The 10,000-nt window shown below is 43.0% G+C and overlaps 1 protein-coding gene across 1 annotated transcript in view; it reads left to right on the forward strand.

Moving 5' to 3' along the window:
• The first annotated feature begins 6,234 nt into the window (after positions 1-6,234).
• LOC308169352 (uncharacterized protein) overlaps positions 6,235-10,000 on the forward strand; it is a 17,454-nt gene continuing 13,688 nt past the window's right edge. Inside the window, exons 1-2 of the mRNA XM_080544036.1 lie at positions 6,235-6,362; positions 9,181-9,217. Of these exons, the coding sequence (XP_080400162.1) occupies positions 6,266-6,362; positions 9,181-9,217 (134 nt within the window). The 5' untranslated portion in view covers positions 6,235-6,265. The remainder of the gene's footprint in view (positions 6,363-9,180; positions 9,218-10,000) is intronic.

Consider the following 10,000-nt stretch of genomic DNA (forward strand, 5'->3'; position numbering starts at 1 on the left):
GGGGGTGGAGGAGAGGAGGGGATGTGAGAAAGAGGGGTGTGGAGGAGAGGAGGGGGTGGAGAGAGAGAGGGGGGTGGAGGAGAGGAGGGGTGGAGGAGAGGAGGGGGGTGGAGAGAGAGAGGGGGTGGAGGAGAGGAGGGGGTGGAGGAGGGAGAGGAGGGGATGGAGAGAGAGAGGGGGTGGAGGAGAGGAGGGGATGGAGAGAGAGGGTTTAGAGACAGATTATCACCCCTGTGTGTGTATGTATGTGTGTGTGTGTGTGTGTGTGTGTGTTTAATCCTGTCTGTGTGATGGCATGTGGCAGTGTATTGTGTCTGTATTGACAGTAGTAAAGTTATAGATAGTGTAGTCAAGTACAATAAAGATGTAGATACTGTAGTCAAGTACAGTAAAGATAGGCTGTGTTCGAAATGGAGCCGACCGTTAACACTGCAGTATGCATACTGCCTCCCAGAATGCATTTCGGCTAAAAGCTGTTAACGTGTCATTTTATGAAGTTTTAATATGTTTTCAGGCGAGAAAGTAACCATATATTCCCAAAATGTGTCCAGTTTATAAAAATAACCTGTTTATATATCTGATCTGACATTTTTTTCCCACTTCTGTTCGCTAACTACATTATGTTGCCTAGATACCTTCACTGCGGGGTTTGACAGAAACATCGTAACATAATAGCTAAACAAAATGATTTAGGGGGCCAATATCCCCCTAAAGTAATAGTAGCTAGCTTACTATATTGTTGTCTTAGCAGTTGGTAAAAGAACAGGATTCAAATAAATACATAGGCTATCATATATTTAATATATATATCACAACATATGGTGCATGCTAAAAACACATACCGTAACTACACATAATTAGATAATTAACACACATTCCTTGCTTTTGAACACATCCTAAAACGAAAGTATGTTTACAAGTCATTATCACTAGCCTATGGCAAACGAGAACAGTGAATCCAATCCACAAATTATAAGTATTTAGGCTAGTGATTGTTAAACTGTTGTATATTATATCGAGTGGGTACTTTAAAACTTCAAGTTGACTGTTATGAAAAATACCGAAAACCAGATATTGTTGTCACAATAAGTTTCACTTTAAATTTTAGACCACTTCAAGTGAGCGTGTGGTTTGCACGTTCACCAGCCGCTGTCACATTTAATCTGTCAGCAGGTTTTTGCCATGCCATCTCCCTTGCCTTGTTAATTGCGGCAGATATTCATAATTCATAATTCATAATATTCGATTCTGCGACTGGTTTATGGTCTCACCAGCAGTCGTCACTAGGTTACACTTTTAAAAAGGGTGCTATAATTGATTTGCCATTTGTAAGAGAAGATAAATAGAATAAAAACATGAAGGCACTAAAACTAGAAATCAGACAGTAACTTGTTTTTTTCTACAATGCTGAATGCTGCAGTTTAAATTGTTCTAACTTTAAACCAGTTGGTCACTGAGTACTGCAGAGTACTGTTTTTGTTGCTTGAATAAAGGCTGGCAGTCTTTAATAACCAACTGTTGTTGTGGACTATATACTGGGGAAGTATACTGTATGTTATTATTCAGGAGTAAAACAATAAATACAACTATCGGATTGATATCGGTATCGCAGATACCTGAAGCCCAGGTATCGGTAGTGAAAACGTGGGATCGGGACATCCCTACACACAGACATAGACCTACATGCCCTCGTACACACAGACATAGAAACACAACGGATAGACCCAGCCAAGACACCTTCACTCTCACTTCTGTGTGTGTAGACTAGAGTGAGAGTGAAGATGGTCTTGATTCGTTCTGTTCACTTATTTCTATGCTTGTGTGTGTAGGCAAGGCAAATGTATTCGGAAAGCACACATTAATATAAATTAATGGAAAAACATAGTGCTTTACATAAAACATCAGATAGAATAACAATTAAAAAGTGAAAAATAAGAATGGGTGTGTAGGTCGGTCTATTTGTTCTGTTTCTATGTCTGTATAAGTGAGCGTGAAGGTGTCTTGGCTGGGTCTATGTGTTGTATTTCTATGTCTGTGTCTGTATAATAGAAACACTATGAATAGACCCCCTCCCAGACTCAACACTGCCTGAAAGGATCACTGGGACGTGGTGGCATGTGCTAAAGTAATTTCACACATTGACATGAATGGGTTTATAGGTCTACTACTTCTAGCCCCTTTAGATCTATCTGCTGCCTTGACATTCTGCTACTGGTCTTCATAGCGATCTCACTCTCTTCAGTTCAGATCGCCGCTGGCCGCAGTCACACTCAACTGTTTCACAAGTTGAAGAGACACTCCGTGAGCTTAGAATTATAAGGTTCTATCTCCGTTTAGGGCAGTTCAGAGATATTGAGCGTCAACGTTTTTACATTCCATTATGTTTTGTGAGATGGAACCTTTGTATTTTATGAATTACTAACTCAAAAATGTCAACATTTTAAAAATAACACCACACAGGCATTAATAAACACCTAATGGATCAGATTATGTAAAAAACTCAATTTTGACAAAAATGGAGATAGAACCTTATAATTCTAACGTCACGATCTCAGCTCAGACACTGACCTGAGACACTCTCCTCTGAGACATTCACCTGAGCCGACTCCCACGCCTGCCTCCTCCGATCCTCGTCAGAGATCGTCTTACCTCGGATAACAACGGTTCTATCCGGCGATCGGAGTGCGTAAATTGATCCTCGCCGCGGAATTTAGCCTCCGTTTTCAAACGGTGGCGGTGCCTCTTGGTCTTCGCGTCATGGTGCCAGAGTGGCACTGAAGTGGGTAGGATAGCCTGGAGGAGGTCTCCTGGATGGAGACAGTGTGGGTCCGGCGGTGTCCTGGGGGGGGGTTAACCCTGGGTATTAATACTAACTGCTGTTTATGAGTGGAGGCTGTGCAGTGTTTTACTCTGACAGGCGCAGGCAGCGACGGTAAGCGGCTTGTCAGCTGTCAGCAAGGTAAAGCTCCAGGACCCGCCTACAACTCCACCCCTCAGTAGAGAACTTAAAGTTTTTATTTGTATTCCATTTGAGTCATTTAGTCATTTAGCAGACCCCCCCCGCCCCCCCCAAATCGTCTTACAATAAGTACAGTTGTCTAGGTCAGTGAATCAACTATACATCAGTTATCATCGTAAGTGAAACCGATACAGACATTCATCAGTGCGCTGCGCTCACACAGACCAAAAGCACTGGTGCAAATGGACAACGATAAGTTGAAAAGATGTCCTTCTACAATAATAACAATGCAAAAAAAATGCAAAAAATTATTAGAAACCTTTTTTCATCATTGCACAGAGTACAACTAATAGTTTATGATATATCTATAGACTGTCCTGTGCATGTAGGTAGTCTATAAGTTGGCTATTAGACCTCTATAAGTGTTGATGCGCCACCAGAAGGGGTTGTTGGCCTTGAACGAGAACAGCTCATTGTTGTCACAGTGAAACCCGTTGACACCTGTCCATTCAGACGCGACAGCTGCCAGTGTACACACACACGCACACGCACACACACGCACACACCACTCCCATAGTGACACTTAACACATTTCCCGTTGTTCGGGCCGTTATGACCGCCTAAAGGTTTATGTGAGGTAGTCTACTGACGGGCCCAGCTGCGGTGGCCTGGGGAGCGCCGTGCGGTCCCTAATGCCACAGCTTCAACGTTAATCCCAGAATTATGAACATATCTAGGCTAACGGACGTCATCTGGGGTATGTTAACCTAGAAACATCACGTGAGCCTGGGAAATAATAATAATAAATAATAATAAAAATAATCACTGCGTTTTCCTGAAAAAGAAAGTGATTCTGTATAGATACACAATTGGCCTAATTAGACTACAGGTATTCTTTTTAATTTTTAATTTATTTTTAATCTGAAAATCAGAATAGACCTAGCCTATCTGAGCTATGAAATTGAAAATATCCTAAAAGCCCTACCTGCATGCAACTTTCTAGTCTACTAGTTACTACTAACAGAGTTCCCCTCTCTCTCCGGTAATGTCCCGTTCCTATCATGCTCAGACACGCGCACACCTGATATCTACGGTGCAGGCGCGTGGACCCATACTGACACTTAGTGGTGAAAGTTGAAATGACAGCTGATGTTTTTGGGAAGGGTCGAGGAAGTGAAAGTGAGAGAGATGATCATTTATAACCTTCCCCCGAAGGCTCACATTACTGGATATTAACTGTGGATATGACCCTTAACACCTGCTATTCGTTTGTAGGTTGGTACCCCTGTTTAGACCAGAAATAAACTACTTCCATGGTCATATCTGTCATTTCTCTGTTGAAATGTACCTAGGAGGATGAGGCCCAAACCCCTGGCCATCATGGACAGTCCCTCCCATCCCCTACATGACACTGTGGCAGAGTCAGGCTGGATGATGTTAAATCACACTGTATATAAGGTAGAACACGTCTAGACTGAGCTTGCTTGCAGTTCTCATGACACATCAATGTGTATTAAATGTTACATAGGCTAGACCTACACTGCAGCCTATACAGTATATTAACTATACACTACACACATGTTGCCTGTTGGTAGCCAGTTTATTTTGTTTTGTTTTGCCTATAGCAGCGGACTATAGCAGGGTAGGCCTAGACATGTTGTCACTAAGAAGAAAAAGCTTCTGATAAAACAATATCGGCCTACACAGATATATTAGTTTTTATGAGATGTTTAGTCTATGAAGTGTTTAGCCTATATGAAATGTTTAGCCTATGAAATGTTTAGCCTATGAGATGTTTAGCCTATGAGATGTTTAGCCTGACAGGGGTAGGCAACCTTTTTGATATGAAGTGCCATTTATAAATGTTCTTGTTAATCAGTGTGCCAACCACAATATCAACAGGAATTATTCAGATAAATCTCACAAGATTTGTCTAAAAATCCAGGTTTATTTTGACACATCTCGTGAGTTACCAAAAATAAGCCTGGATTTATCTTTAGCGACGTTGATGAAATGCCCCCCAGGGGAAAGACTTATGTATTGTTTGTGTGATTCCACCCTGAACCCTCTCCTGCTGCTGTATTCACCTATACTATAATTGTTGTTTTTATTATTGATATTAGCATTATTATCTTTAATTACATTGTATTATTGATATTGTCATTATTATCTTTAAATACATTTTATTGTTGATGGTTGCTGATGCTGAAGAGCTGCTCTGCCCGAAGCATTTCGTTACATTGTGTACTTTATCCATCATGTAATGATAAATAAACTTGAAACTTGAAACAAACTCAACAACACGTGGTTCTAGTTAGCCAACAACTAGAGGCACTGTTTAGTGAAACTGTTGAGCAACAACGACCAGGGAAGGAAAATATTGCAGTATTGTATCGTGTGATTCCACCTGGCAAACCCCACAACACGTCGGTTTAGTTTAGTTTAGTTATTTAGCACATGATTTAAAACATAAATAAAAAATAAAAACAGTGCAAGGAGAGAAGGAAGCCCAGAAGGCGTGTACGGTACACTCCCGCCAATAGCTAAAGTTCAATGTACAACAACGAACACTTCATACATGTAAATAAGACAAGAGAAACCACAAACAATATCATATCCACGGGGGCAAAACGGTAGGATAGCACAAAAAATAAAAAATAAAATAATAATAATAATAATAATAATAATAATACACAAGGATACGCTTGCTCAGAACACATCAAGAAAATAAAAAAATAAAAAATAAGAGCAATAATCGTGGAGAAGAAAATAAGAGAGAGTTATGAGTTAAAGTGGGAAAATCTGGTAGGGTGGGAAAATCCGGTACCTACACCGGCTCCCTGGAGACCGCTTCCTGGTGTTGACGTAGGGACGTGGGGGAACGTGCTCACAGAGGCTCTCGCCGACAGACAACTATTATTCCAAAGTCTCCGTCTATTATTGTTTCGGAAAAGCCATTTGTGTTAGCCCTCTTTTGTGGTCGTTCAGACCGCTTGTTTGGCCCAACACTGCCGTAGAGAGTTCTCGCAGGCAGGCAGGTCGTTTTGTCTGTGTAAAGTTAAACCGAGTGTTTTTTGTTTGTGTAAAGTTAGACCCGTCCCGAGTTTTGTTTTGGTAAAGTCGGGGGAGGCTCTTCTTGTTCGCGCACGACCCCGGCGGTTTCTAGGGCGATAGGGAGATGTCGGTATTCTATGGGCAGAGATCTGTGCCACTAGTATTCGCTATTGTCGTGGGGTCGTAGACGTCTCCGTTCCCACACCACCACCACCACCACCACAGTCCCGAGGCTCTCTCTCTCTCTCCGCGATGGCCGAAGCAAGAGTGGAGGACGAGGAGGAGAGTTTGAGGGAACCGAGGGATCCCGTCGTCAGACGCCACCCCAGACAAACCAACTCATCCTCGGGTAAAACTAATATTATGTGATCATCAGATGTTAGTTGATCCATGGTTTATGGTTTATAGCTGTGTCAGACGGATCGATGTCAAGTGCATATGTCGGTACAAGTCGGTCGCCGTCTCGAGCAGCCTGCAGGACTCGATACAATGTAACATTGTTCCAGGAGACAGATTGTTGACGTTTTAACAATCGTTTTGTTGACATTGTAACAATCGTTTTGTTGACATTGTAACAATCGTTTTGGTGACATTGTTGTAACAATAGTTTTGTTGCCATTGTAACAATAGTTTTGGTGACATTGTAACAATAGTTTTGTTGACATTGTAACAATCGTTTTGGTGACATTGTAACACTCGTTTTGTTGACATTGTAACAATCGTTTTGGTGACATTGTAACAATAGTTTTGTTGACATTGTAACAATCGTTTTGTTGACATTGTAACAATCGTTTTGGTGACATTGTAACAATCGTTTTGGTGACATTGTAACAATAGTTTTGATGACATTGTAACAATAGTTTTGATGACATTGTAACAATAGTATTGATGACAGTGTAATATGATTTTATCAGTCTCCCTAGTAGTCTAGGACTCCCTCCTGTAGTCTCCTACATCATGTTGGTGGAAGCATATCATGAAATAAGCCTACTTTACAAACTTAAAAAAAAAAAAAAAAACGTTCACATGCCTCAACTACAAATTGTGATTATTCTAATCCATGCGCACCTGACATTACACTCAGGTATGACACCTGACATTACACTCAGTTATGACACCTGACATTACACTCAGGTACGACACCTGACATTACACTCAGTTATGAGTCCTCTGAAGTCATGTGATGTCACCTGGAACTCAAACACACTCTTCATTATAGAGTTCTAGAGTTATGGTGCTCATAAGAGAGTTCTAGAGCTCTATTCCTCATAATACAGTTCTAGAGTTCTGATCTCACTGTCTGGGTTGGATGCAGACGGGTAGGGAGGGCACACACACCCCCACACACACACACACACACATACACACACACACACACACACACACACACACACACACACACACATCTAACATTCCATCTGTTCACAGTAATGGTGTAAAGTTGTGCCAACAGGAAAGGCCTGGAGACTAGACCCCCCCCCTCCCCATATAGGGCCTACATATATATCTCTCTGTTCCTCCTGTCGTTCCTTCTCTCTCTCCTGTCTCCCACCCCTTTCTCCTCTTCTGTCTTTTCCCTCTCTTCTCTCTCCCTCTCCCCTCTCCCTACCCCTCCCCCTCTCCCTCTCCCTCTCTCCCCTCTCTCTCCTCTCTCTCTCCCCCCTTTCCGTCTACCTCTCTCTCTCTTCCTCTAAAAACATGAGGTGTAATTTAAAGCTCCTTCATTTAAAGCTGTGCCCAAAGCTCCATGAGTGTGAGTGTGAGTGTGAGTGTGAGTGTGTGTGTGTGTGTGTGTGTGTGTGTGTGTGTGTGTGTGTGTGTGTGTGTGTGTAGATCTGATTCCTCACAAAGGTACTCAAGCCAGACCCCTATGCCAAGTATCTGGAGGAAAACAAGTTGGTCATTAAAGTCACAGCAAGAGAGAGGAGAGTGTGTGATGTGTCCTGTATTGGTAGTACTTTATCCCTGCTGTATGTGTGTGTGTGTGTGTGTGTGTGTGTGTGTGTGTGTGCGTGTGCGTGTGCGTGTGTGTGTGTGTGTGTGTGTGTGTGTGTGTGTGTGTGTGTGGGGGTGTGTGTGTGTGTGTGTGTGTGTGTGTGTGTGTGTGTGTGTGTGTGTGTGTGTGTGTGTGGGTGTGGGTGTGGGTGTGGGTGTGGGTGTGGGTGTCAGCAGCTCTGTCAGCAGCTCATTTAGGTGTGCGTTCTTTATCACTAAGTATATCCTGTCCTCTTAGAAATATTGGTCATGTGTATGTTTGGCCTATCTTGTTTGGGATTTGTATTTTCTGTATTTGTATTTTTTGCACTTTTTTGACTTAAACAATAATCAATCAATCAATCAACTGTCTTTGCAATAGCCCATAGGAACACAGATAACTGCACCAATCCCAGGCCGTAGCCCCGCCCCAGGCCAGACCCCACCCCTAGCCCCTCCCCCACCCCAGACCCCGCCCCAGGCCACTGCTAGCTCACTAGGCCAGACAGTTTCCCAGCTGTTTTAACCCACCAATCAGACTGAGGAAATGCGGAGTGCTCCAATCAGAACGTCCACATTGTTGTCGGAGGCAGACAGGGATCCGTAGGGTAGGGGGAAGTGTTCCACTGTGTCTCCAGCTCAGACAGGCGGTGAGTACAGGAGGGACAGAGGAAGAGCTGCTGCTGCTGTTTACGCCTGGACTGGGATGTTACTGTACTGACAAAGTTCTCTCTCTCTCTCTCCTCCTCCTCCCTTTCCTCTCTCTATCTCTCTCTTTCCCTCCTCCTCTATCTACCCCCCCTCTCTCTACCTCTCTTTCCCCTCTCTATCTCACTCTTTCCCTGCTCCTCTCTCCCCCTCTCTCTCTCTCTACCTCTCTTTCCCCTCTCTATCTCTCTCTTTCCCTCCTTCTCTCTCCCCCTTTCTCTCTCTTCTCCATCTCTCTCTTTCCTTCCTCTTCTCCCCCCTCTCTCTACCTCTCTTTCCCCTCTCTATCTCTCTCTTTCCCTCCTCCTCTCACTACCCCCTCTCTCTTCTCCTCTCTATCTCTCTCTTTCCTTCCTCCTCTCCCCCTCTCTCTACTTCTCTTTCCACTCTATCTCTCTCTTTCCCTCCTCCTCTCTCTACCCCCCCCCCCCCCTCTCTCTCCCCCCAACCCCCCCTCTTTCTGCCCCCTCTCTCTCTCTTTTCAGATCGCCCAGAAAGACACAAGCCGGAACACAGACTCAGGTGAGACTTTCTGCCAAGGCCCGCCTCCTAGCTAACCTAACTGTCCGTCTGATGATGTCACACACCCGTCATGTCTACCGGCTGATGCCGGTGGAGGCAGGGGCATAGCAAGTTTTTCAGAAGGGGGACACAGGGAGGGACAACAGTTCAATAGCCAAAAGTGACCCCCAAAAAATTGGGGGTCAAAAATGAAGGCTGCCACCCACCTCTCTCTTCAACATTTAGACTACTATGTGGAAACAATTACTTTTCTTAAATAGAACAGTTAGGCTACACAGTGTATTTATGTCTTCATAGTGTTTTTGTTGGCTACATTAACTCTTTCACCTTGTAAACAAGGTGCAGATGACCTTTTCATTTTGCACAGCCACATTAACTGATTGACATGTCCCCTTGTTTATGATATTCTCATCAACATATGTCATGTGCAATTAGCAAGCTCACCAACAGTAGCCTAAGTCATATTAAGCGGGTGCAATGTATTGTGCAAGAATAACACTATTTACAGCTCTGTCAATTTCAGATTCAGATTCAGATTCAATTTAATTGTCATTGTCATAGTACAAGTACAGTGACAATGAAATGCATTTGGCATCCAGCCAATAGTGCATAGTTTATAGTTTGTAAATATTGCAATAAGTATTACTATTATTTTTTAATAATGATACAAATGTTTGAACATGTCCTAAAACGAAAGTTTCAAAACCATGTAATCACTTACCCACTACAATATCCTATAGCAGACGATAGTTAATCCAATTAGCAAATTATAAGTATTTAGTG

The sequence above is a fragment of the Nansenia antarctica genome (genome assembly GCF_963989245.1).
Source record: "Nansenia antarctica genome assembly, chromosome: 13".
In the NCBI taxonomy this organism is placed as follows: Eukaryota; Metazoa; Chordata; class Actinopteri; order Argentiniformes; family Microstomatidae; genus Nansenia; species Nansenia antarctica.